Source organism: Euleptes europaea, chromosome 18 (genome assembly GCF_029931775.1).
Source record: "Euleptes europaea isolate rEulEur1 chromosome 18, rEulEur1.hap1, whole genome shotgun sequence".
In the NCBI taxonomy this organism is placed as follows: domain Eukaryota; kingdom Metazoa; phylum Chordata; class Lepidosauria; order Squamata; family Sphaerodactylidae; genus Euleptes; species Euleptes europaea.
Genome location: NC_079329.1, coordinates 14,144,207 through 14,172,003, shown reverse-complemented (window position 1 = coordinate 14,172,003; position 27,797 = coordinate 14,144,207). Strand labels below are relative to the sequence as shown.

The following is a 27,797-nucleotide window of genomic DNA, read 5'->3' as shown; positions in this document are numbered from 1 at the left end:
ACTGGCCCCTCCTCTTCCTTGCTGGCCCAGAGTTGCAGCTAAACAGCAGCAAAAAAAAAAAGGGGGGGGGGAAACTACACAATGAAATGAATTAGTGAGACCGCCAACAGAATAGGGGAAGGGGGAGGGTTACGCTCTGGGTGCCAGGGGAGGAGAGGGTGGAGAGAAAAAAAAAGAAACTGGCGGAGGGGCAGACGCGTTAACGCATCCGATAATCCGTCGAACACGACAGCTCGCACAGCTGGCCCTTGAAGTCCAGGTCAATGGTGAAGTCCAGGTCTCGCTGCAGAGGGGAGAGGGGAGGGAGGATTCTTGTTAGAAAGGCTTCCCCAGCTATCCCGTCATGAACTTCTTTGCAAGCATCAAGCACCACCCTTGTGGAAGTAGGGCATCCAAGCGCCTTCAGGCTCTGCTCCAATAATCACACACCCGACTGTTTTCTACATGGTTTTGTTCGCTTTTTGCCATTAAGTCACTGCTGAAGGATGGAATGATATGTAATGAAATGGACAAGAAACATACAAGAAATACTACAATGTATTGTATACCAATCTTTATAGTGTCTAAGCAGACGTGGAGATAAACATTACAGTCCAATCTCCCATGGAGGTGAATAAGACAGAGAAATCCAACAAGACGTGAAGAATACTGGTGGTCAGGTAAGCGTGGATGCTGAACAATGATCCAAAATGGATTAAAAGGGTCCAAAAGAGATCAAAGAAGGAGACAGTCATTCCGGATACAAATTAGGAGTCCGTTTCTGCCAAAGGCTTCATCAGTCATTCAATCTCAGAAGTGTCTGTATGTAGTATTCAATTATTTTCTAGGACTTTTAAACCTCTTGCCATTGACTGATGAGGACTTTGGCAGAAACAGACTCCTAATTTGTATCCGGAACGACCGTCTCCTTCTTTTATCTCTTTTGGACCTTTTTGATCCATTTTGGATCATTGTTCAGCATCCACACTTACCTGACCACCAGTATTCCTCACGTCTTGTTGGATTTCTCTGTCTTATTCACCTCCAGATGAGGTTGGACTGTACTGTTTATCTCCACGTGTGCTTAGACACTATATAGATAGTGATACATTGTAGTATTTCTTGTATGTTTCTTGTCTATTTCATTACATATTGTTCCATTCTTTAGCCTAGTGTTGTTGTTTTTGTTCATATGTTGCTTTTTACAACACTATTTTTCATTTTTGACTTGTTAAGTCACTGCTGACTTGTGTCAACCGTAGGGTGTTCAAGGCAAGAGACAAACAGAGGTGGTTTGCCATTGCCTGCCTCCGCTTAGCATCCCTGGACTTCCTTGGCGGTCTCCCATCCAAGTAATAACCAGGTACAAACCCTACTCAGATCAGCTTCCAGCCGAGGAAGAAGCAGAGACCCAAAGCTTGGAATCCAACCCTCTTGCTAGTCATGTTAATAGGGCAACGCAAGAAGCTGGCTTCGGCCAGGACCCTGCTGTTCCGTTCCCCCAATGCGCTTAACGTTCGTAATTCCCTTTGACTCCTGTATCACTCACCCAGAGAAAGTAAACAAGGAAGATACAGGAGCATCTCTCGCTAACTTTAACTCAAAGGAGCAGAACCCCCATCGGCCCATCCAGAGCGCCCCTTATCGCCCTCTCTGAATACACTCTAATCTCCAAAGTGTGCAAATAAGGCCGGGGGCATGGCTCAGAGATCGGAGCCTTGGCTTACCTGTGAGGGCTCCTTCTCTGAGCGAAGAGGACATCTGATTGGAGGGTTATTCCATTCCTATGCTCAGGGAAAAGGCAGGATTCACAAAACTTTACTTCATTGTCCCTGTGCTAGGACGGCCCCCCAACTTCCAGTTCGAGGACTTCCAAAGCATGAATCATAGACAGGAAGAATATAAACATGTAGAAAGAACAGTTAACAATTTCTTCACAAATCTGAAGACAAAGAACATGGTGTTAAGTCAATAAAAAACAGGCTGATAACAGCAACACCCAGGTTGAAAAAATAGTTGAAAAAATAACGAAGGGTAGACACTCCTTGACTTGAGGGTAGTCACTTCTTCTCTTAAAATCTTGTTGTTACTGCGGCTCTTTGCCCAGGGAGGGCCAGATGTCCTCTTCGCTCAGAGAAGAAGGAGCCCTCACAGGTAAGCCAAGGCTCCATTCTCTCTCTGAGCTGCGAGGACATCTGATTGGCGGGATCTTCCAAAGCTGCCATAATCTTGGGTGGGTTACACGTCAGTTGCTACTTGTTGGAGTACCCGTCTCCCAAAGGCCGCATCTGCAGATGAGTAGGTGTTAATTTTATAATGCCTGACGAATGTGGACAAGCTAGACCACTTCGCAGCCTTGCAAATTTCTTCAGCCGAAGTCTGCCTGTCAAAGGCTGCCGATGTGGCGGCACTACGGACCGAGTTGGCTGTGATCCCTGATGGAATGGGAACTCCTGAATGTTGGTAGCAGAGTTGTATGCATTGGCGAATGCACTTGCTGATGGAGGCGTTGGACATCCGCAGTCCCTTGTTAGGTGATGTAACGGAAATGAAGAGAGCCTCGAATCTTCTGAATGGTTTTGTCCTATCCAAATAAATGCGGAGTGCCCTTTTAACATCCAACGTATGCCAGTTCTTTCCCCTCGGATGGGAATGGTGAGGGCAGAAGGACGGCAGATGGAGCTCTTGTGCTCTATGGAATCTTGAGTTGACTTTGGGAACAAATGTCGGGTCAGGGCGTAGAACGACCTTGTCAGAATGAAAAATGCATAAAGTCTTTCTGGAAGAAAGAGCACCTATTTCGGATACTCTTCTGGCTGAAGTCACCACCATCAGAAAAAGAACCTTCATACGTAGAAAAGTTAAGGAAACTTCCCGTAGTGATTCAAAAGGAGACTTTGTCAATGCCTGCAGGACCAGATGCAGATGCCACGTCGGAAACCTGTGTATTGTAGGAACGGACAGGGCTGAAACTCCTTTTAAGAAGGTGGAAATGTGAGGGTGCCTGGTGGTAGGGAACCCATCAAGGTAAGGGATGACTGTGGCAATAGCCGCCACCTGTCATAGTAAAGTTGACGCTTTTAGGTTCTGAGCTATCCCGTCTTGGAGGAAGTTCAAGAGATTGATCCTAGTGGTCTGGAGTGGGTCGAGGTGTTTCCTGTTGCACCACCTCACGAAGGCTTTCCAGGTGAAGCTGTATATACATTTCGTAGAGTCTCTTCTTGTTTCCAACATTGTGGCCACGACTTCTGAGGAGTATCCCAGATCTAACAGCCGTTGCCTTTCAAGTTCCAGGCAGTCAATCTTAACCAAGCTGGATCCGGGTGGAGTATGGGACCTTGATGTAGAAGGTCCCTGCTCACTGGGAGCTCCCATGGTTGTTGTATGGAGAGCTCTCTGAGCGCTGGGAACCACAGTCGGCGGGGCCAAAGTGGGGCAATCAGTATGACGTGGTCTTTTTCTTTTCGCAATTTTCTCAGGACCTTTGGGATGATTGGCAGGGGCGGGAAGGTGTACAGTAGAGCCCTCGGCCAAGGAGATTCCAGGGCGTCTACTCCCTCCGCCTTTGGGTGAACGAACCTGGAGAAGAACCGAGCGACCTGATGGTTCTGGCCAGAGGCAAACAGATCTACTGCTGGATGACCGAAGCACTTCTGAATTTGAGAGAAGATGGCTCTGTTGAGGGTCCACTCTCCCTCGTCCACCTGCTGTCTGCTCAGCCAGTCGGCCTGCGATTTCAGGTTGAACTTGATGTGCTCGGCTCTGATCGATGCAAGGTGTTTTTCTGCCCAATTTAGAATGACTAATGCCTCAGCATGGAGGGAGGAGGAACGAGACCCTCCTTGCTTGTTTAGCTGTGCCTTCGCCGAGACATTGTCCTGATCAGAATATGTTGGTGTTCGATCAGCGGTTGGAATTGTAGGAGTGCCCTGTAGATCGCCCTCAGCTCCAGTCTGTTGATGTGAAGGTGAGTTTCTACCGCAGACCACTGTCCCTGGGCGATGTGGTGATGAAGAGTGGCTCCCCACCCCTCCAAGCTCGCATTGGTTAAGATCTGAGTCGCCGGGTCCGGGATGTAGGACAGACCCTTTGCCAGATTGGACTTCTTGGTCCACCAGCCCAGGCTGATTCTTGCTTGAGGTGAAAGAATTAGGCGTGGATTCTTCTTTTGAGCAATTTGAACTTGAAATGGTTTCAGGAACCATTGAAGAGCTCGCATATGCAGACGAGCCCAAGGCACCATGTAGATGCAGGACACCATGAGTCCCTGAAGTCTGGCGAGGACTGAGAGACCTGTTGATCTCACAGACCTGGATGTTCTTGCTAAGGTTGCAATGGTGTCTACCTTGTCTGGTGGAAGGAACACCATGTTCCGCGCCGTGTTGATGCTGGCCCCCAGGTGGTGAAGAGTTTGAGTCGGGACGATGTTGCTCTTTGCCACATTTATCAGGAACCCGTGACGAGATAAAGTCTGGAGAACCACTTGCGTATGCTGAGTCGCCAGTTGCTCCGAAGGGGCGCTTACCAGGATGTCGTCGAGGTAAGGAAATATGTGGATTCCCTGATCCCTCAGGTGACGATGGTGATTACAGCCTTGGTGAACGTCCTTGGAGCTGACTAGAGCCCGAATGGGAGGACTCGAAACTGATAGTGGTATGGTCCATGCGCGAAGCGGAGAAACGTGCGGTGCGATGGGTGGATTAAGACATGCATGTATGCCTCCGTGAGGTCTATCAAGGTCAGATATGCCTGAGGTCTCAAGGCTTCGATGATGGACCTCAACGTTTCCATTCGGAAGCGTTTGAAGATGACGTAACGATTTAAGAACTTTAAATCGAGGATTGAGCGTCAGTCCCCGTTGCGCTTTGGGACCGTGAAGAAGTAAGAGTAGACCCCAATGCGCTGCTCCGCGTTTGGTACAGGTTCTATGGCTGTGATCTCCAAAAGATGTTGAATCGCAGAAAGGGTCCGAAGATATTTTTCTGGTCTTTTGGATTTGGGGGAGACAATGAAGCAATCTGGAGGATTGCATCTGAATTCTATTTTGTAGCCTTCTTGGATGACCCTTGATACCCAGGCATCGGGGTTTGTCAATCTCCAGCTGTCTGCGAAGGCTTGAAGTCTTCCCCCCCACTGGCGTAGAGCTGGAGTCATTGCTTATTCTGTTTGTCACCAAATCTGTTAGCCTTATTGGACCCTTGTCCTTGGAATTGGGAACTTTTCCCAAATCTGGATCCCTTCCGAAAGGAACCACCTCGTCCTGAGTTCCAAGTGTTTCTCCGGCTGTCCTGTCTAGATTGCGCCAGTGAGTGGGACGTTCTGAAGGGCCGAAAGAAAGACGAGAAGGAGGCTTTTCCTTCCCTTTTGATGCATTTGGGAAGGGCCTTCTTTTTGTCCTTTGTTTTGTTGGCCAAGGGTTATAGGCAGAGACACTAGGTTCTGAGTAAAGGGAAGCCCTGGATGGTGAGGAAGCCCTTGAACTCCTCTGGGCGAGGGGCCTGCGATATGGGCTAACTCTTCCCTCAGAGCCCTTCTCAATAACTCCAGCATGCCCCCGTCTTCCGCCCCCCCTCCACCGCCGACGGGGGAAGGGAGGCTTGTACATTACCGCATGTATCTCCTGCAGCGTTTTCTCCCAAAGGACCAGCAATGCAGGATTCCTCCTCCACCACACCCTCGTAACTCCCAGGGGCCGAACGGGGGTGTTAGGTGTGTCCTGCGCTGCGTGCGCGCCCTCTGCCGCTCGATTCTTTTTGGCACCATTTTGTCCATCTTCCCCAGGTTGCTTTCTTTTAGAAGATGGCGCCTCCGCGGCATCCCGCTCGCGCCGCTTTTCCTGAGCAGCGGTATCCTCTCCCCGTTTCCTCTTTGCGGCAGCCTGTGCGGTCTCCTCACGCCTCTTCGCCCTTTCTACCGCTTGTGCGGTCTGCTTTTCAGGCGTGACAGTTTTGCGGCGGGTCAGGAGCCCCTCAACCTGTTCCTCATCCCCTGACATGAGCTCCTCCCCTGAGTGATCTCCACTCACCGCCATAGCCCTCAGTATTGAGGGGGAAAAGGGGGGGTTCGACGAACACAACAGAGAAAATTGAAGAAAAGCAGAGGAAATCGAAACAGGAGGTATTTGGATGTTAAGATAGGCACAGTAGGGACTAGAAAAAACAGGTAGAAAGAAAAAAGTAGACAGTGATTAGGTAGTAGACAGATAAGGCCTAGCTGTGAAGCTCGCTCTGACACTGCTTCTCCCTCTGAAGACAGGAGAGAACTGGAAGTTGGGGGGCCGTCCTAGCACAGGGACAGGAAGTAAAGATTTGTGAATCCTGCCTTCTCCCTGAGCATAGGAACGGAATAACCCGCCAATCAGATGTCCTCGCAGCTCAGAGAGAGAAACAGCAGATGCTTTTCATTGCACAAGGCTTCAGTTTCAATCCTCGGCATCTCCAGTTAACGGATGTCAGGCATCAGTTGTTGGGAAAGACCTTAGAATTTTGCTGTCAGCCACAGAAGACAGTATTGAGCGAAATGGTCTGAAACCGTTCGAGGGCACGGCGCCTTCTGCTCGGAAGCACAACATTTCTGCTGCCTTCGCATGAAACGAGGCAGAGTAACTCCAGAGGTCTGTGCAAAGGACCAGGGCTGGCTTTCACACTTAACGTGGCAGACTCCCAGAGAAGGTCAACAGGGCGAAGAGCCCTTACTCACATTGTTCTTGGCGTTTGGCTTCATGCCAATGGTGCCAAATATCTCCTCTCCCGTCTTCACTGTCAGGTAGTCCTCCATGTAAAAAACCGTCTGCTTCCAATGGGTGTAGGGAGATTCAGGGCCTGTGAGGAAAAGAGCAAGGAGAGGTCACTGAGTGAGGAAAGGTGGAAGGAGTTGGGTATGCTTAGCCTGAAGAGGAGAAGACTGAGAGGGGATACGATAACCATCTTCAAGTACTTGAAGGGCTATCATATAGAGGAGGGTGCCGAGTTTTTTCTGTTGCCCCCAAGAGGTCGGACCAGAACCAACGGGTTGAAATTAAATCAAAAGATTTTCCGTCTAGACATCAGGAAGAATTTTCCAACAGTTAGAGCAGTTCCTCTGTGGAACAGGCTTCCTCGGGAGGTGGTAAGCTCTCCTTCCCTGGAGGTTTTTAAGAGGTTAGATGGCCATCAGTCAGCAATGCTGATTCTATGACCTTAAGCAGATGATGAGAGGGAGGGCACCTTGGCCATCTTCTGGGCATGGAGTAGGGGCCACTGGGTGTGTGTGGGGGAGGTAGTTGTGAATTTCCTGCATTATGCAGGGGGTTGAACTAAATGACCCTGGTGGTCCCTTCCAACTCTGATTCTACGATGCACAACCATAGAAAGGAACACACCTGCGAGTACACACAGGGTACCCCTTGAGCATGCTCGGCATTAGACTGCTCCACTCTTAGGAGCCCCTTCACAAAACTCTGTGCTGGCTGTAATTAGACAAGGAATACAGAACAGAACTGCTGCTTTCATACTGCCCTTGTACAAATCTATGGTGAGACCACACTTGGAATACTGTGTACAGTTCTGGTCACCACACCTAGAAAAAGGACATTGCAGAGCTTGAGAAGGGGCAGAAAAGAGCAACCAAAATGATCAGGGGTTATAGAAACCGCCCTATGAGGAGTGGTTGAGACACTTAGGGCTGTTTAGCTTGGAAAGAAGGCAGTTAAGGGGAGACATGATAGAGGTCTACCAAATTATGCATGGTTTGGAGAGAGTGGACGGGGAGAAGCTTTTCTCCCACTCTCAGAAGACTAGAACGTTGTTATCTGCTGAAGCTGGAAGGTGAGAGATTCAAAACAGACCAAAGGAAGTGTTTCTTCACACAATGCATAGTTAAATTGTGGAACTCCCTGCTCTAGGATGTGGTGATGGCTGCCAACTTGGAAGGCTTTAAGAGGGGAGATGACATGTTCATGGAGGATAGGGCTATCCATGGCTAATAGTCAAAATGGGTACCAGTGATGATGCATACCTATTCTCTCCAGGATCAGAGGAGCATGCCTATTATATTAGGTGCTTTGGAACACAGGCAGGATGGTGCTGCTGCAGTCGTCGTTTGTGGGCTTCCCAGAGGCACCTGGTTGGCCACTGTGTGAACAGACTGCTGGACTTGATGGGCCTTGGTCTGATCCAGCAGGGCTTGTCTTATGTCCTTATAAAGAACTTGCAGGTTCCTCCTTTTCTTTCAAGCACCCAAGCACGTGAAAGCTTTCTCCTGCTGTGTGGATAATTCCATTATAATCCTATTTAGGTCTTTCTGCTATAGTCAGATCTGTCCCTGACGACAAACTGCTCCTCCTTCGTCAGCATGTATTGCTTTGGTACCTGACCAAGTGATCTCTGACTCACGAAAACCTGCGCTCTTGGAAATTCTGTTTGCCTTGAAAGTCCTACGGTACTTAACTTTTGTTTTACTAATACAGATTAGCAACGCTACCCACCTGAAAGTGCCTTCCTGCTGAAAACCCAAAGAACTGCCAGTATGAGAGGAAACCCAGTCTGACCACCACTGATCAGACCAACGCTTGGCTGTTGGATGCCGTCTTGCAATGGAGCTGTACCTTGTCATTAACGGTGCACTCTTCCCATAAGCAACAGCTAACAACAGGGCATTAAATAGCTAGCTTTCAAGCAAATGCTTTGGAAACTGTTTCTGCTGCCTGCTAAGAAGCTGCCGATTGAGTTCCGCCTCCCCACCAGAATGCTCCAAAGCCCTAGAAAAGAGCAAGAGTCCAGTAGCACCTTAAAGACTAACAACATTTCTGGCAGGGTGTGAGCTTTCATGAGCCACAGTTGTGGCTCACAAAAGCTCATCCCCTGCCAGAAATTGTGTAAGTCTTTAAGGTGCTACTGGACTCCTGCTCTTTTCTACTGCTACAGACAGGCTAACACGGCTACCCATCGCGATCTGACTCCGAAGCCCGAGATCCAAAGGAGGCATCGCCCTGTCAATCCCCCAAACCAAGAATCCGCCTCCCTTACTGGTGGAGAATCCAGTGCGCTTGTGGCAACGGGTGAACTCGATGTTGAAGTAGGCCACCAAGGCATGGATGTAGTCGTTGCGCTTCACCTGGAGGCAGAAGGGTGACGTGAAGGTGAGGTCCTCCACCTTCACTGTGTAGATGTCCACCTCCTGCAAGCCAGAAAAAGAGAAAGGGGGTGAGCCACAGAAGACAGCGAGGCTGGTCACTGAAGACCTCCCGCTAACCCAGGACTGCAAAACTAGAACTTTCGTCGTCATCCCTCTCTTCCGGCATCACATAGCGCCAAAAGCAAAGGGAAGGTGTTCTTTGGTCTGCTACCAGCAACAACCGGGGGGGGGGGGGGGGACTTAACCCTAAACACCAGAAGTATTCAAAAGGTCAAGAATATATAAATAAAAGTAAAAATCCAAGGACCAAGTATAACTGTGTTACTTTGTCTTACTGTGTTATAGGAGTATGTCAATTTGGTAGGCTATTGCAATAACCTATATGTTATTAAATTCTATCCGTAAATAAATGTATACATATTTTGTACTAACATAATTTTCAGAGTGTATAATAGCCTTGGATTTTCACTTTTATTTATATTTTCTTGACCTTTTGGGTACTTATTCCTTGGTCTGCATCATCTACCTGCGAACACCCACCCCTCAGAAGAAGAGTTGGTTTTTATGCCCCACAGAAGAAGAAGAGTTGGTATTTAGACCCCACCTTTTTTCTACCTTTAATGAGTCTCATAGTGGCTTACATTTGCCTTCCCTTCCTCTCCATGCCTTGAGGTAGGTGGGTCTGAGAGAGTTCGGAGAGAACTGTGACTGGCCCAAGGTCACCCAGCAGGCTGCGTGTGGAGGGGAGGGGAATCGAACCCGGCTCTCCAGATTAGAGTCCACAGCTCTTAACCACTACACCAGGCATGGATGGGAGACACACACACAAAGCTGCCAAGCAAATACTGGAAGCAAGAATCCAAGCCACCCAGGGTCAGGCAAGTTTTAAGAAAAACCCAGCTTCCGCCCTTTTAATCTAGGCATGGATTATCAGCCCTTCAAGCCAGCACAGTGTTTCTTCTAAATTCTACACTGTGCTGGGTACACTGCTTACAATAAAAGGCCCAGTCGGCTTGGAGTAATGAAAGCTAGGCTGAGGTGGGAGGAACCTCTGCAGGTAGCTCGCTGTGAATGGCCTCAGCGGTGGAGGCGGCAGCAACAGAGCTGATAGGGAGACGGCGAACAGTGGAAGTCATCATCTCCCCTGCTTCTAAGGCCTGGTACACAAAGCGCGGAAGCCTGTGGGTCACATCAAGCCTACTGTAGCGTGTGTGCTCTGTAGAGCAGGGGTGTCAAACATAAAGCCTATGGACCAGATCCAGCCCCTTGAGAGCTCTTATCCGGTCCCCGAGCCAGGCAACGCAGCCCCTCCCCCCCGATCTGGGCCGGCGAGGCATGGCCCGTCCCGATCAAGTGACACGTTATGCCATATCTGGCCCACATAACAATTGAGTTCGACACCCCTGCTGTAGAGAGAGGCACGCTGCACTGGAAGAAGGGGGTGTGACCAACACAGAAACTACATTTCACATGACCCATCTTAGCAGCAGCGACTGAGGACGGCACCCGACAGGCAGAGAAGACGTCGCCGCCAGTCGTACCTTGATGAGGCAGGCATTGGTGACCAACTGCTTCGGATCGACAACATCCACCAGAGGCTCTTTGATCGCCACGTCTTTGATGCAGGACATGTCGAAGCCATACACGTTTTCCCACCCTGCAGTAAGAAGCACAGATTTGGGGAAGGGGGGGATTTAGAGGCCAACTATGATCAACGTTTATATCCTGCTTTTCTGCCTAGCCAGGGCTACCAACTATTTATTTTTTATTTTATTTTTATCCCGCCCTCAATCCACCGGCCAAGGCTGGGCTGAGGGCGGCTCACAACATAACTATCCCCACCTCCCACTGGTCTGAAGAAGTGAGCTGTGGCTCACAAAAGCTCACACCCTGCCAGAAATTTTGTTAGTCTTTAAGGTGCTACTGGACTCTTGCTCTCTTCTCCCACCCACCACTGCAGAACACACTCAGTTGGGGGGGGGGGAAGCAGGGAAACTAGCCAACGACTGCTGCCCCAACGCAACCGGGCTACAGTTGTGGTTTTCTAGCCTTCTGCCTTTCCATATCAATCTGTTTACCAAGGAACTGTTGTGCATGCCGGTCAGGAGTATCTCCGACTCTACATCCAAAGTCACGTGGTCAAGACTACCAATGATTTCCCCTGCGAGGAGTGCGAAGTAGGTCCTCGTCCTCTTTGTTAGAGGAGAGCCTCGCAGAGGGAATTTCTGAAGGTTGCCTTCCTACTTGCAAATACACTGCGGAACCCCCTGCTACTTACAGTGGATCTTGTAGTCTTTGTACTGCCGGTCTTCAATTGCTGTGATGTACAGAGTAGCACGGTCTGGGAAAATGAGCCCATCAGGAGCCTGGGACCCAAAGGGGAAACAGAAGCGTTACATCCGACAGGCTCCTCTGAAGCGCCAAGTGGCCTTTTCCTCGGCCCAAGCCCAATATGCTTCAACCTGTGCCGCCCAAGTCTCACTATCCTAGCCTAGAGAGGAGGCTGCAGCATTTGACCGTGTGGTGAAATACTGCGGCGGGAGTGCCTCCATTCAAGCTTCACTTTTGATTTAAAATGATGAAAAGTATCCAGATTCGCAAGTGAACTTTTAAAATGACAACGCTGCGCTTTTGGAATATAATTTTAAAGGTGCAAACAAAAAGGGGGTGGCACGCCAATGCTTTACTACCAGCGATCCCCCAGTGCGAACTGATTTGCCCCAGTACATTTTTCAATTGGTTGAGCAAGTCCCATGAGTGCCAATCCTCGTAATTCCGGGAGAAAACGACCCTACACTCTATTTGCCTTTGTTCACATGAAGACAAGATGCCGCTAGAACTACCACAGTACCACTTTGCACTACTCTATAGAGTCAAATTCTGTGCCAGCTCAGATCATCCCCACAGGAAGCGACGTTGATCTTCAGCTGGCCCATCTTGCTCTATGATGGGCAGGCTCCATCTCCGCTAAGGATGTTTCTCAGGCAGCCAATTAACAGCGCAGCAGGCATGCTGGGCCATTTCACCCCACATCCTGTTCCCAGCCAGACACCCCCGAGAAGCCCATAAGCAGGAAATAGCCCCCAGAATGCTCAGAGGCATACTGCCTCTGAATGTGGAGGTCCCATTTACCTGTCATGACTAACAGCCTCACTAACAGCCTCTGTGAAATACGAGAGTACTCCTAAACCACTGAGGAACTGCTTTTTGGAACGGTGAGTGGCTGAAACATTTCATGGCAATACACCATGTTGCATAAACATTTCATGGCAATACACCATGTTGCATAATCAGTTTTTAAAGCAATTGTGGCAGTAATGAAGGGAGCCCAATGAGGAATTGCCCAGGAGGGCACAATATGGAAATTCCAACCCTCCACCCAAAAAGAGTTTGGAGCAGGCTGATTTCTTTCACCCCATCCTCTTTTCACTTTATCCGACTTTAACGCTCTCAACATTTTGAGCCTCCTGGAGCATACTCAGGATGCTTTGTGGATTTTTCTTCTTTTGAAGAACTTCCAAAGGTATTTTTCTGCACACCTGAAGAGTCACCCAAGTACAGACTTGGTCTGTGGTAGGGGCACACTGTACAACTTTCATCACCCACAAAGGGGAAAGTCAGCTTATCAGAAATTGTAATGACTAGAGAGGGAATTCTGGTGGGGTTTTTTTTTTCCGTCCAACTGATTCAATTGCAATCCCAGGTGTTACAAAAGGGTGCGCACATCAATGCCTCTTTTGACCAAGAGGGCAACTGTTCCACTGCTGAGTGACTTCTCTACACTCAGGCAGGCGAGATCTGCCCTCTTTGGCCCATTATCAGTACATGGAAATATGCAGCCCTTCTCGTCTAGAGCGATAGGTTCGAATCCAGGAGCCGTGAGCGGGAAAAGGCCATCGGAGTGGGGACTCACCAGCCACTTGTCGCGGGCGTAAATAACAGTGTTGAGCATGGACTCATAGAAGAGGCAGTAGCCCATCCACTCGCTGATGATGATGTCCACCTTCTCCACGGGCAGCTCCACCTCCTCCACCTTGCCCTTGATGATAGACACCACTTTGGGGGATGGAAAAGAAAGGATGTTCAAGGACAGAAAGGGGAGGCATGGACAGTTCAATAGTGGAAAAGCCTAGAGGTCCTCTGGCCTGGGCAGAGCGATCGCGGGCAGCACAAGACGACAGGCACTCAAGTCTTCCTTTGGACGCCTCAGATATAAGTCACAAGACTGTGCGGAAACTTTACCCTTGCCTCTACTCCAAGAGGCAAGAGTATCTAAAGGGAAATGGAGAAGGCGTGGCTGAGAGCCAGCGTGGTGTAACTGTTAAGAGCGGTGGTTTGGAGCGGTGGACTCTGATCTGGAGAACCGGGTTTGATTCCCCACTCCTCCACACGAGTGGCGGATGCTAATCTGGAGAACTGGGTCGGTTTCCCCACTCCTACACACGAAGCCAGCTGGGTGCCCTTGGGCTAGTCACACTCTCTCAGCCCCACCTACTTCACAGTGTGTCTATTGTGGGGAGGGGAAGGTGATTGTGCAGCTAGTCTGATTCTGCTTTACATGGTAGAGAAAGTTGGCATATAAAAAACAACTCTTCATCTCCTTCAGATTTCATCTGAGCTCAATAAAGGGGGCATGTTAATTCACAGAAAGGACCAGGTGTGTTGCCGACAGCATTTACACCAATAGGAGGAGTTGCTCTGCGCAGAGTCAGGCCTTTGGCCTGTCTAGCCAAGCTCTCACAGTGACCCATTCCTCCAATGGGTGTGTGTGTGTGTCATATGGCATGCGAGTGAGCACTTGCGTTTGCCACAGGCCACAGCTCTCTTTGCTCTCAACTGCTACAAGCAAGAAGGGGCAAGTGTGGACCGAAGGCTGCTGCCCCAGAACGACAGTCACATTTCACTTATGCAGACAGCAGCCCTTTACGGGATGCCGGCCCTTCTACAGGTGAACAATGCCGAAGGGAAGAGATGGCTGACTGGGAGCGCGAGTGAAGCAGAGCAGATGCTCACCATGGTCGAGTTTGTTGGCTTTGACTATTTTGACGGCATAGTCAGATATACTGGAACACTCGATCTGTTGAGAGACAGAGAGAGAAAAGTCTCATTTAGATTTTGTTTTGTCCCATTGCTCCTACAAGGAGTTCAATGCCACAATATGGCCCAACTTCCCCTTTCCTTCCCATTTGATCCTCACAACAATTCTCTGAGGTAGGCTAGACAGAAAACAACTGGGCCAGGGTCGTCTGGTGAGCCTAATGGCAGAACAGAACCCAGGTCTCCCTGGCAAAAGAACAACCCTCAAACCATTACTTATTTACTTACTTCAATTATACCCCGGCTTTCTAGTGAGGAGCCACAATGGCTTATATCATTTCTCCTCTCCTCCATTTTATCCTCACAACAACCCTGTGAGGTTGGTTAGGCTGGGAACATGTGACTGTGCCCAAGGTCACACAGCAAGCAACCATGGCAGAGTGGGAATTCCAACCGGAGTCTCTCAGATCTAATCCAACCTCCGACAACTACAGCATGAACACATGAAGCTGCCGTATACTGAAGTCAGTACTGTCTACTCTCAGCGGCTCTCCAAGGCCTCAGGCAGAGGTCTTTCACATCACCTACTTGCCTAGTCCCTTTAACTGGAAATGCCGGGGATTGAACCTGGGACTTTCTGCATGACAAGCAGATGCTCTACTACTGAGCCACGCCCCTCCCCAAATAGAGTTACTTTGGTCAGAACTTCACACACACTCCACCACAATTTCCAAATTATTTTCACAGAATCCAAGTCAGCCTACCGCCCATCAGCAACAGAGACTAATACAGACGTGCGTGCACACACAGAGGAGGCTTCACCACTCACCCCGATGACTCTTTTGGCACCGGCCTTGGCCGCAAACATGCAGAGGATCCCAGTCCCGCTGCCGACGTCCAGAACCACTTTGTCTTTGAAGAGGTGCCGGTTGTGAAACATGGAATTTCTGTAGGTCAGCGTGCGCACCTCGTCTTTCAGCATCTCCTGTTGGGCGGCAAGGGGCAAGAATGCCAGTGAGCGAAGTGTACAGCCACCTACTTCCCACCCCACCCCTCCCACAAGAAAAAAAAAGAGTTGGTTTTTATATGCCGACTTTCTCTACCACTTAAGAGAGACTCAAACCGGCTTACAATCACCTTCCCTTCCCCTCCCCACAACAGACACCCTCTGAGGTAGAGGTGGGGCTGAGAGAGCTCTAACAGAGCTATGACTTGCCCGAGGTCACCCAGCTGGCTTCGTGTGTAGGAGTGGGGAAACAAATCCAGTTCACCAGATTAGCCTCCGCCGCTCCTGTGGAGGAGTGGGGAATCAAGCCCGGTTCTCCAGATTAGAGTCCACTGCTCCAAACCACTGCTCTTAACCACTACACCACGCTGGCTCTCAAGCAACGCTGGATCGACGGCAAGGAGACCCTTTATGACCCCGTGCTGGCCCCCTCACCTCATGAATGCCGAAGTGAGCGTAAGAATCAAAATAGTAATCCTTGGAGGTCATCTCCTCCGCTGTCGGCTTGCCGCTGCTTTCCGGCTGGGTGCACGAGACCTGGGAAGAGAGGGAAGTGGAAGTGGCAAAAGAGGTCCCAAATTGCCTCCGCGTATATCTTTGTGCAGCTCGCCAACAAGAAGCCCTTTGCCTTTTTCCCCTTGATATTATTCATCATTGACACAGCTTGGTTCATACTTAAAGAGTACTTAACAAAAAAATCTCTTATCCTTCCTCGTCTAATCTTCAAGCCCCGATGAGCCCATGAAGTTCATTCAGTTTTTTAAAGGATTAATTCCACCTCAGTTCGCCTCAGTTTTACCCCGGTACAGAGAGGAGCCGCAACGTCCTTCTGAAAACCAGCTATTGCTCCCTGTCCCCTTTCGCTACAACTAGGTGTTGCAACGGCTACAGTGCATCTATTGTCACAGCCTGGGGGAGGGAAAAACGTCCGCAAAAGTTCCCGAGAGAAATCAAACTTCGTAATCTTCCTCGGTGGAAACATTCTCAATGACATCTGAAAACTGCCTTATACCGACCACTGGGTTTATCTACTTCAGTACAATTTTTAAAACAAGACTAAGTCAAAACTGTGTTTATTTACAACATTAAGTCGTTTGTTTTGTTTAGATTCACATGGGCACTTTGCTATAGTTATTTTGAAATTTGACACAAAACTCTATTGTTATTTGGAAACTTGGTATAAACTTGATCATGCATGATATACTCCTAGCAATAAGCTTGTTTAACTGGTAAGGCCAATTGGCCCATGAGCTTCACTACACGGTGATTGTTCACAGACATTACTTTTGGCTTAAAAAAAAGTAAAGGTCAAGGTCCCCTGTGCAAGCACCGGGTCATTCTGGACCCATGGGGTGACGACACAGCACGACGTTTACTAGGCAGACTTTGTTTACGGGGTGGTTTGCCAGTGCCTTCCCCAGTTGTCTTCCCAGCAAGCTGGGTCCTCATTTGACCGACCTCAGAAGGATGGAAGGCTGAGTCAACTTGAGCCGGCTATCTGAAACCCACTTCCGTTAGGATCAAACTCAGGTTGTGAGCAGAGCTTGGACTGCAGTACTGCAGCTTACCACTCTGCACCACTTTTGGCTTAGGGCCTGGATTTAGGGCACTGATCAACAGTTTCTCCCCTAAAGGGATGAATATATGAAGCTGCCTCAGGTCGACTCAGACCATACAAAGCACTTCCTCTATACTGCTTGGCCACAGCCCCTGCCTGCCCTAATGACCAGGCGAGAGACGATTTACAATCTGTATTGTGAATTGCAGGGTTGGCAACTATACACTCCTGGGTCAAACCTGGCCCTCCAGGACCACGGATGCGGCAATCAGATCTGCTGCAGTTACAAGGGGGCAGATCTGCAATGCATCAGCTTTGCGTCCAACACCAGACCTAAACCCCTCAACCTTAACTGAAATTACTCTGCAGTTGGACATTCATCAGAGAATGTGAGGTGGTGGTGCACTCAGTCCTGGGAGATCCAGGGTCAAATCCCTGCTCCACCTTTAAAGTACACTAAGTGAGCTTGGCTCAGTCACGCTCTGAGGAACTGATACAAGACCAAGAGGGAAGGGAGAGAGAACCAAGTGAGCTCCTTGGAGGAAGGATGGGATTAAAAAAAAGTTATAGTCGCTTGCTTTGAATTTTTTTCCCTTTTTTTCCCCTCTCCTCACCAGATCTACTCTACATTAAAAATTTATTTTATTGACTTCACTTATACCATGCCTTTCTTCCCAAAACAGCTTATATCACTCTCCTACCCTCCATTTGAACTTGGATCTCCAAGATCCTAGTCCAGCACTCCAACCACCACACAATACTGGCCCTCAAGCACCTCGGATCTCTTCCAGGTTTGCATGTTGGAAACCTGTAAGCACTCTGTGCACTGATGTTTCTGTAACACTAATAGCAGGAGTACTAACAACTAAACTTTCAGACACAACTAGTTGCCGAGCAGAGGCTCACAGATGTAAAACCACCACCACCAAGAAAACACAATCCACATAAGCCTATCCTTTTCTTCTACTCTGGTTGAAATCAGCTCAACTTTGATCTCTTCCCACCTTCCCCAATGGGAAACCATTCGCTCCAAGAAAACCCAATAACTCTTCTCTACCTGGAGCACAAACTCCCACTTTCATGGGTTCAGGGCTTCCTAGTGCTGCTGTGCGGTTTTTAGCTTGAGGGCGAATGTTAACCCTAAAACATACTGGACTGACTTGCATCTAAAGGCTGGTTCACAGATGGAAGAGCGAATGGCCGTGCTTGAGGATAGGAATCCCATCTTGTTTCACTGGCTCTTCTCACCCAGCAATGTCTACCCTGAATGGCGACAATGCTCCAAGGTCACCGAAGCCCTGGTCAGCCACGTCACCTGTGATCCTTTTAAGCCAGGGATGAACCAGGCAACTTCAACAGGCCTAGCATGGGTTCTGCCCTACCGGTAAACTATAGGCCCTGCCCAAAAGGTTTCCTTGAACAAGAAAAGCTTGAAGATCACGGAAAGGTCTACTCTGCTTTTGCTGGACTTCTCCTGAAAGATTACCGAAATCTCATGCTGAACAATGAAACAGCTGCAACCCGATGTCAGACTCCAACTTTCCAATTGCACGCCGTTTCAGAGGCTCAAAGCTAATCTGTTGCAGCGCTCCTATGGCAGACTGCCCCAGTGAGCGCTTGAAAAATTCCTCTCGTGCTGAGACCAGAGGCCAAATCATCACGAGTACATTACACCCATGCTCCTGTGTCTGTGTTAGCACACAGGGGGCCTTGTGGCACTTTGAAGACTAACAGGTCTTTATGCTGGCTCAAACCTCCGTGGACTACAGCCTGCTTTGTCAGATCTGTGAGGGAGAGCAGAGAGGCACCTCTATTGTGACCATGAACTCCAAGATCAACCCAGCCCTCCTGAGCTTCATGTCCACACAACACCACTGAGAGGCACTTTTGCTGATAACCCTATCAACCGTCAGGACTTTCCTTCTCCCAGAAATTTACTTTTGCATCTTTTCTAAGTGCTCAAACCAAGAATGGAAGAAGTATTTACAAAAAAACATTGTAGGCACCAGTATAATTTCCTCTTTAAAAAAAAAAAAGTGCCAACCCTGCACAAGGATTGTTTTTTTAAAAAAACCCATCAACCTAAATGTCTGACTGGGGAGGTGGTGGTTATACGCAAAGTTACAAGGCTTTTTCCAATTCAGACTGGCTCTTACCAGCTGGGATTCTTCAACACAGCTAGAATTCACAAAATGTTCAATCCCCTTCCCATACACAATGGATCCTTACAGAAGACTTTAAACACGACAGTGCACTAGGGCGCTTGGGAGGAAGGAGAGGTTTTCGCTCTCATCTCTGTACCCGGGACAGCCTTCCGGACCCACTGCTCTCTGCCCCACAAGCAGCCTGGAGGCTCACTGAGTCTTAAGAGCCCAGGGCTTGGTCTACACATGCAGCAGAGTGAGGTGGGAGTCAGGACTATACACCTCATTCAGGCGAGGAATCACATTGTTCAAAGGTCCCTCAAGTTAATCAATCCTGTAAATGGAAAACTGGCACAGCTGGTAAAGGGTTAGGCCTCCTCCCCAATGTACCAATCCCCCCCCCAATTTGCAGCAAGTTTTACATGAGGGTACATTAAACATCTGGTGCACAAAGAGAACAGAGCATTAAAAGTCCACTCTACCACTCCTTTCTGCTCCATGTGCAGACAAGATCCTTCATCATCAAATTTGTATGTGCCTAAATTACTAGGCAGTAGACCACCCCCCCAGCCACATACAAGACTGGGGTTCAAATCCTCCACCATCAATGGCCAGAAAGGGAGTCATTCCTCTGCTGATACATCAAGCCTGCTTGTCTCAGGTTTGTGAATCCAGCTAAATACCCTGGCTCTGGCACTCCTACATCTCTCACCCCACTACCAGGGAAAGGGGGCAGGCTTTGCGGGAGTAGGCCTACCTCCTGCGCTGCTCTACCCCCTGCCTGTCCCCAGGAGTGGGGAGCTGAAGGAAGGTTAAGGAAAGAAATCAGCCAATTGCCACCCCATGACACCAACTCCTCAGCCCCCAGCCCAGAGCCACCCACCCGGGTCCTTAACTAATCCAGCAACCTCATCTGCCCCACCGTATGCTTGTTTCTCATGAACACACATACAAACAGCCCCCGTGTAGTTGCAAATATTTTTTAATAGATGGTAGGTGGGGAAACATCTAGATTTCGGTGGAACCAGCTTCCCCAAACTTTCCAGGCAGAAAACATGCAATCTGTGAGTTACATTAAAAAAAAAACAAAAAAACTTCACTTTTGTACTCTTGATCCTGATTGCGCAGTTTGGAGGATTGCAAGCTACAGTCAGGAAATGTTCTAGGAATGGAGATGGCTCGTGAAGCACTTGGGAGTATCAAGAGTACAGCACACCGGAAATGGAAGTTGTGGGCAGAAATAAACTCCTGGGCTATCTGTAGCACTAGCGTTACCAACAGGCCTGGAGGGGAAAAAAATGTCCTGACCCCTTAACAGCATGTGCCTTGAGCAATTTTAGCTGCTCATTTCCATATATTAAGCCTCGATTAAAGGGAAAGGACATTTTTTCTCCAGGCCCATTGGCAACCCCAGTAACCGCTCCAACCCTCCGGCTACTACCAATATCTTCAAACTGGTTCCCTTTCTTTGTCTCTCACTCACCCACCTGCCAAGAGGTTCCAGAGACATTCAGCAAAACTGCCCCTCATGCTCTGAATGAGTACTTAGAAATAAGAAATAAGAAAGTTCTCCCACCACCATGCTAAAGTTCTAGAGTCCGAAGTATCAGAGGGAAACCGGTCCTGTGAAGGGCGTTAGCAACAGAGATCACATTAACGCCGGATAGAATAGTCTGAAATAAGCCATCACAATCCGATTCTGCGCTAGGTTTGCGCAGACTGGAAATCTCCAGTCTACATTTAAGCGCAGTTTAGTCCACCCCTGATATCTTGCACTGTATGGCCAACCAGATGGAGCGGACATCATTCAGAGAGTTAGGGAACTATTTCTCATTAGTACACCAGTGTGGTGTGGTGGCTAAGAGTGGTTGTTTGGAGCGGTGGACTTTGATCTGGAGAACCGGGTTTGATTCCCAACTCCTCCACGTGAGCTGCGGGAGGCTAATCTGGAGAACAGGATTTGTTTCTACACTCCTCCACACGAAGCCAGCTGGGTGACCTTGGGCAAGTTACAGCTCTGTTAGAGCTCTCTCAGCCTCACCTACCTCACAGGGCGTCTGTTGTGGGGAGGGGAAGGGAAGGTGATTGTAAGCCGCCGGTTTGAGTCTCCCTTTAGTAGAGAAAGTCGACATATAAAAACCAACTCATCTTCTTCTTAGGTAGAAGAAGAGTTGGTTTTTATATGCTGACTTTCTCTACCACTTAAGGGAGACTCAAACCGGCGGCTTACAATCACCTTCCCTTCCCTACAACAGACGCCCTGTGAGGTAGGTGGGACTGAGAGAGTGTGACTAGCCCAAGGTCACCCAGCTGGCTTCATGTGGAGGAGTGGGAAAACCAACCTCGTTCACCAGATTAGCCTCTGTTGCTCATGTGGAGAATCAAACCCGCTTCTCCAGATCAGAGTCCGCAGCTCCAAACCACTGCTCTTAACCGCTACACCACGCTGGCTCCCAGAAGATGTTCACAAAGTTAAGCGGAACAGTCAAGTACTTAAAATAATGGGGGCGGGGCTGTTGTCTACACCATGGTAGGTGACAGGAGAAACCCAATGTCTTTGGAGAAAGGCGATAGTCCCAATCAAGCTATAAGAGCAGGGGAGCAATTAATTACAAAAGTGTTCTTAGCAAGGGACAAATACAAAGAATAGAAGGGGGTTAATGGAGTCAAGCTGGTGAGAAAACAAGAACAAATTTGGCTCAGGGCTAGAGTGCCTCATCCACACCCTGGGCAGGGCACTAGTCTAGCCCGCATGAACTCAAAGGATATTTACATCTTCTAGCGGAGTCTGCAGGCTCATCCCATTAGCCAGCGTGGTTACAAAATTCTAGGAGAGAGAGAGTAACAAGGGAAATAAGGTCAATTCAAAGCTCAACGGGCACTGAGCCGGAGACTGGGTGTTGTAAATGGGGGGGGGAGGGAGAGAAGCGTCAGCAGGTGCCCAAGGACACAGGGAGAAAACCTGCAAAGCAGGGTGGGCGTGTCGAAGGCAGCTCCTACCATGCTTGCCATGGGTAACTTGAAAGGGCCAGATCTCTTTCCAGAGCTTGGTACCAGAGGGCACCACAGCGACACGGGCAGATGAAAATAATCCATGCCCCCCGCTATGACAAGTCCAGCACACACACACACATATGAAACAAGGTCGCCTCTGGTCCCAAAAAAGGGTTCTTATGGGATTAATCGCAATCCCGTGCCAGGAATAGAAAAGTCAGCTGAATACCTCCAAGGCTGCTATGCCAGGCTAGAGATAGCCCTGCCAAGCTACTCACCCCCAGAGTGACAGCGCTCTCTCTTGCTCTCTCTGCGCCATTTACACCCCTCCCCTCCAGATGAAGAATTAAAAGGAGGGTCAAGAGATGCTTTAGCAAACCATCTCCATGGAGGACTATTAAAGCAAGACCTCAGGGGCATGCTAAAAACAGGTAGTTAGAGTACTAGCAGACAGAAGATAGGTAGCAGTTATTTAAATTATTGGGAGGGGGGAGAATAACTCCCAAGTGAGAAGGAGCTGGCCATTCTGTTTATCCTGTTCATAACCTTCACAATTCAACTATTTTCAACGGCCATTTGCATTCACACACAGTGGGTTCAACAGCTTAACTTCAGGATCCCCATTATCCAATCTGGCAGAAATAACCCCACCAGCCGATCACCCTCCCCTTCCCAGAGGGACAGGAGCCAGTTCCTCTGCATCTACACTGTCCCAAGCCAGGGAAAGCAGTTAACTGTCTTTGGATGTGGTTATGAGATGGCTTTAGGGGCAGACCTAGCAAGGCGAAAGGCAACTTGCTTCCCAGTCCCCAAGGATACCTACAACTTCCATTCCAAAGGAACAGCTTTGTTCGTGTGCTACAGCAAATATTCACCAGAGTGTAATGGAATCTTAATGGGGAAAAATTTATTCCAGCATAAGCTTTTGTGGACCAGTCCACAAAAGGTTTATGCTGGAACAAAATCCTGTTAAGTCTTTACATTGCCACAAGAATCCTGATTCATTTTTTTAACTACAGATTTAAACTTAGGAGAAAGCAGCAAGTATATAACCCCCCACCCAACCCTTGTAAACTATCTCAGTAAGGAAATCTGTGACTGTATCACGGGCATCCCCCAAAAGCCTGTTCCAGCACCGGATGTTTCAGCCACATGGCGAAAGGGGACAGAGACAGACCTATTTCCTATCTCTGGAAGCCTCCCATGATTCACTGCAACCCCATACAGCTTCCTCTCCATGCCCTACTCCAATTCAGCTCCTTCTTCCAGGGCCAGTCTCCTCCCTCGCCTACTGAGCCTTTCTTCCAAATTTGACACGTTGAACCCTCTCAAGAGGGAGTCACCCTATCCTTACTCCATCTTTGTCCTTCCAACAACCCCCAGAGCACCCCCAACGTCATCACAGCGACCCACTTGAGAGCTAATCATCATCCTTCCAGCCCACATAAAAATCTCCCCTCTCCACAAACACCTGCCCCTTACATAGCCCAAGCAGAGCACTGCCTTCCGCCCTAAAAATCGAATCTCGCTCAACCTGCTTACGTTATAATCCTATGGGCAACCATTTTTCTCACAGAGAAACTTTCCCCGTGGTCTAACTGCCCCCCTCCCCAATATCACTCCAGGTTTGCAAAGGTAAGATGCAGCATCTGAAAGGACTCTTTGGAAGTTTGAACTTAGGGTTGGGCACACAAAAACTACGAAAGATCAGAAAAATAACCCAGGAGTTGCAGGCAAGGTGAGAGTGCCCCCCCCACACACACTATAGGGGTCAGGACAGAGGGGGATGTCCTTGATGATTCTGAGGGGGGAGCATCTAATAGATGGCCTTGAGGGTGTTGTGGGACTCGAGAGAGAAGGGTTTGATCAAGTGGCAGGGGGTTGTGTAGAACAAGCTTCTTCTGATTATGTGTCCTGTTAAAGACTTTGCTGCAGAGGTTGCCAAGGAAAGAAATTCGAGGGAGCAAAAAACAGACTATTTTTCCTAGCCATGGGGAGGGGGGAGCTCTTATGGGGAACGGGAATCATTCCTGGAATCTACAGTCATGGGGGGGGGGGGAGAGGAACTACCCAAGAGGCTAGGGAATCTGTGGGTAGCCATGGCTCCGCGGCATCAAAAGCATGCCAGGCAGACAGCATCCCAGCTTCGGATCCAGGGAAAGGATTTGAAAAAACAGGAGGTGGGAAAGGCTTCCTTTCTACCAGTCCCAGCAAACAATACTGAACTCGATCACGACGGGTAGCCGTGTTAGTCTGTTACTAGCAGGAGACAAGAGTCCACTCGCACCTTGTGCAGGGGGTTGGACGAGATCAGTGGTTCCCAAAGTGGCTAGATCCACCCCCTGGGGGGCAGTGGGATTACCTAGGGGGGCACTAAGAGGCAAGGGTGCAGTAGGGGGCAATACAGGTGGGCCCCTTCAACTGTGTTGTTGGTTAGGGTAGGGGGTTCTGGGGTTGAGTGTGTAGAACCAAGGGGGCAGTGTCCCGAAAAGTTTGGGAACCACTGGACTAGACGACCCTGGTGGTCCCTTCCAACTCTATGATTCCATGATTCTATTCCATGATTCAAAGACTAACAAAATTTCTGGCAGGGTATGAGCTTTCGTGAGCCACAGCTCATACCCTGCCGGAGATTTTCATAGAATAGAATCATAGAGTTGGAAGGGATCACCAGGGTCATCTAGTCCAACCCCCTGCACAACATGGGAAATTTACAACTACCTCCCCCCAACATGCCCTGACCTGGATGGCCCAGGCTAGCCTGATCTCGTCAGATCTCAGAAGCTAAGCAGGGTCAGCCCTGGTTAGTATTTGGATGGGAGACCACCAAGGAATACCAGGGTTGCTGTGCAGAGGAAGGCACTGGCCAACCCACCTGTTAGTCTCTTGCCATGAAAACCCCAAAAGGGGTCGCCGTAAGTCAGCTGCGACTTGAAGGCACTTTACACACACCCACAGACCAGAAGATGCCCAAGATGCCCTCCCTCTCATGGTCTGCCTGAGGTCACAGAATCAGCATTCCTGACAGATGGCCATCTAGCTTCTTCTTTAAAAACCTCCAAGGTGTTCGTGCACTACCCCAACGCCAATCCTAGGCTGCACATCCCTTCCCTCATCATGCGTTCTGCTGATGCCACGCTGAGCACTGCTCCCCCTTGCAAGAAAAGACTTTTGTTGTCTTTAAGGTGCTGCTGGACTCCTCTACTCTTTTCTAATAGCGAACTTAAGCGAGCCAACAAGGCAGTTTCAGACGTCCATTAAAAATCTCTTGCGAGAGGGGACTCGAGTGGGGAGGAAACTGAAGGGGGTTAGTAGAAAAGGGCAAGAGTCCAGTAGCACCTTAAAGACTAACACAAATATTTTCTGGCAGGGTAGGAGCTTTCGTGAGCCACAGCTCACTTCTTCAGATACCTGGATGACCAGGGGGCTCACGAAAGCTCCTACCCTGCCAGAAAATATTTGTGTTAGTCTTTAAGGTGCTACTGGACTCTTGCCCTTTTCTACTATGAATGAAAGTCCTCCAAAATATCCTGTCTTTGACAGCCTTGCTCAGATCTTGCAAATTGAAGGCTGTGAGCTGGGGCCCATGAAAGCTCCTACCCTACCGGAAAATATTTGTGTTAGTCTTTAAGGTGCTACTGGACTCTTGCTCTTTTCTACTACTGCAGACAGACTAACACGGCTACCCACTGTGAATGGGGTTAGAGAGGGATGGAAGAGGGGGGGAGTCGTAAAGCAGAGATTCCACGGGGGGGGGGGAAGGATCCTATGGGGCCGGCCTATTCCAGCGAGGCAGGAGGGGGCGGAGCTCCGGGGGAGAGTGGGCGGGGCCCTACGGGGGCAAGGCGTGCCATGCGGCTGCCATGAGGAGGAAGGAAATTCAATGGGGTTGGGGGGGGGGAGCGATAAAGAACAGCACCAGATTGGGATGCACTAAGAAGACTGTGGGGGGTTGCTGTGTGCGGCGGAGGGACCCCCCCCCCAAAAAAACCCCACGGGAACATAATGCTCCCATAATGAGAGTATAATACGTTTCTTCTTTTTATAAAGGCAGCGTTAATAGCAACGTTTAAAGAGGCCAAAAAAAATCAAATGTCTCAATATTAAATGGTCTGAATATTAGACATTTCGCTACTACATAAATCTGGGGAAAGGGCATTTCCAAACCCTGGAGTCGCTAAACCCAATGGGGGGGGGGGTCGAAAGACGTCGGGCAGAGAGAAGGGGCGGCTCATTATGGGATGGAAGGAAGAGCGTCTATGGGGAGGGGGGGCAGGGAGGAAAGGCGGGAGGGGGGATTCTATGGGGCAGCGACTCCATGTTGGAGGAAGAGGGGGCTCTATAGGGAAAGCGAGTTGCTCGGGGGAGAGGAGTGAGGCCCTTTGGGGCCGAGAGAGGCCTAGGGGCCAAGGAAGGGGGGGTCTCGGGCAAATAATCCCCCCGTATACGGCCATGGCTTGAAGGTGGGTCGGTGGGGGTGTCCTAGGGGGCGTCTAGGGGGCCCCGGGGCAGGCCTCCCGCTCGACGTCGCCCCCCTCCCACAATCCCTCACCTCCATGATGCAATTTGCAGCCTCCGCCATCTTGCGAATGAGACACAGAAAGAGAGAGCCGCTCGCCCGACAACCCCCAGCCTCGCTCCGCGGAGGGAAGGGACGCGGGAGCCGATTGGGCGTCGCGGGCGTCGCTCAAGGCCGGAGGGGGCGGGGCGGGCTGAGAAAGCCCCGCCCCCACGTTTCCATTGGCGGCCCGCGCCTGTCGGTCATCGGCCACGTTGAATGGCCATTGGCCCAACGTCAATGAGGGGGCCGCGGGTTCCCCCTCGCGGCGCGCGCCGACCGCTTTGGAGCGGTTGGGAAATCCAATGGGAAGGGCGGGGGGAGACGTCAATCAGCGTTAGGCAACCGCCCCCTCGGCCATTGATTTCAGAACGCCGTCGGCGCGGGGTGGAAAAGCGTCGGCCAATCGAGGCAGGGGAGGCGGGCTCTGCGTCAAAAGCGAATGTCCGTTGGCTCCCCTAAAAGTCGGTCAAAATAAAGGTCTCCGTCTTCTCCACCGACGTTGGTCTTTCCCCCTTTGCTTTCCATGCCTACGGCTCCGAGCTCAACGGCGATTGGTTGCCTGAAGTGGCGATCAAAGAAGAGCGTTCGCATTCAAACCCGTTACCCAGCCTCATTTACTATGAGGGAAATGTGACAAAGGAGAGGAAGGTCTCGCCGCTTCTTCTGAACGGGAAACTTCGCTGGAGCGGAGAACGAATACCCCACATCTAGGGCTGTGCCGTATGAATACAATGTGGAGATCTTGAGAACATATGTCGCGGCGACTAAAGCCAAATGGAGAAGGATGTCATTCAAGAGCAAGGAACCGCCTACAGAATGGTTTCCTAATCCCCATTGGTCACTTTGGTGGTCACTATTAAATTAGAAACTTGCTAAAAGTGTCCCCCGCTGTCTTATTGGCCGGTTGCTGTGCCAATTACAAAAGGGGCGGGCTGTAAAAACGATCCCCCAACGTTTATTGGCGGGAAAGTATCTCAGTGGAAACGACGCCTTCCATAGTAATTAGTGTCCAAGGTCAAATCCTATTGGGAAGGGCAAAACGTCACTCGGTTTGGTAGCCGCCCTTTAGGCTAAGAGAACCTTTCACTGATTGATTTTATTGGCAAGCAAAAAAAAAATATTGCTTAAACATTATTGGGTACTTTTGTTGTCACTCATAACACAGGCGCCATCTCTCCAATGGCTAAGAGGCCTCATTTATTAAAAGGCCCTACCTATGTAATAATAATGATGATGATGTACTCATGGCTATTTGCCAGATAAAACAGAGACAGACCTTGCAAAGAGTGAATTTACAAAGCAAGACTAGTCTCAATGTAAAATACCGGGTTATACATTGGGGGTTACCTCACTTTGTATTCCCAGCGATGTATTAAGAGTTTGAAAATGTTATAAAAAACATCG

General features: G+C 49.5%; 2 protein-coding genes across 3 annotated transcripts in view; both read right to left on the bottom strand.

The window, feature by feature from the left end:
- LOC130489492 (tetraspanin-4-like) overlaps positions 1 to 27,797 on the bottom strand; it is a 130,394-nt gene that overhangs the window by 20,831 nt on the left and 81,766 nt on the right. The window lies entirely within an intron of this gene.
- On the bottom strand, positions 170 to 26,456 carry PRMT1 (protein arginine methyltransferase 1). Of its 2 annotated transcripts, XM_056863225.1 has the most exons (11): positions 26,385 to 26,456; positions 21,612 to 21,665; positions 15,572 to 15,673; positions 14,960 to 15,115; positions 14,107 to 14,170; positions 13,007 to 13,149; positions 11,372 to 11,459; positions 10,635 to 10,750; positions 8,985 to 9,135; positions 6,679 to 6,800; positions 170 to 283 (listed from the first exon to the last, which is right to left on the bottom strand). In XM_056863225.1, the coding sequence occupies exons 1-11, from the start codon at positions 26,412 to 26,414 to the stop codon at positions 200 to 202; spliced, it is 1,110 nt and encodes a 369-aa protein (XP_056719203.1). In that variant the 5' UTR covers positions 26,415 to 26,456; the 3' UTR covers positions 170 to 199. The 2 variants fall into 2 exon arrangements, with proteins under 2 accessions (XP_056719203.1, XP_056719205.1); XM_056863227.1 differs by lacking the exon at positions 21,612 to 21,665.

Bases quoted from the DNA above. Each gene is read 5' to 3' on its own strand.
- PRMT1 (XM_056863225.1), bottom strand. From the start codon at position 26,414: ATGGCGGAGGCTGCAAATTGCATCATGGAG. The intron at 15,674-21,611 runs GTAAATATCCTT...CTCTCTTCCCAG, and splicing joins TGCAGACTCCGCTAGAAGAT to GTCTCGTGCACCCAGCCGGA. The intron at 14,171-14,959 runs GTGAGTGGTGAA...GTCTCTCAACAG, and splicing joins GTGCCAAAAGAGTCATCGGG to ATCGAGTGTTCCAGTATATC.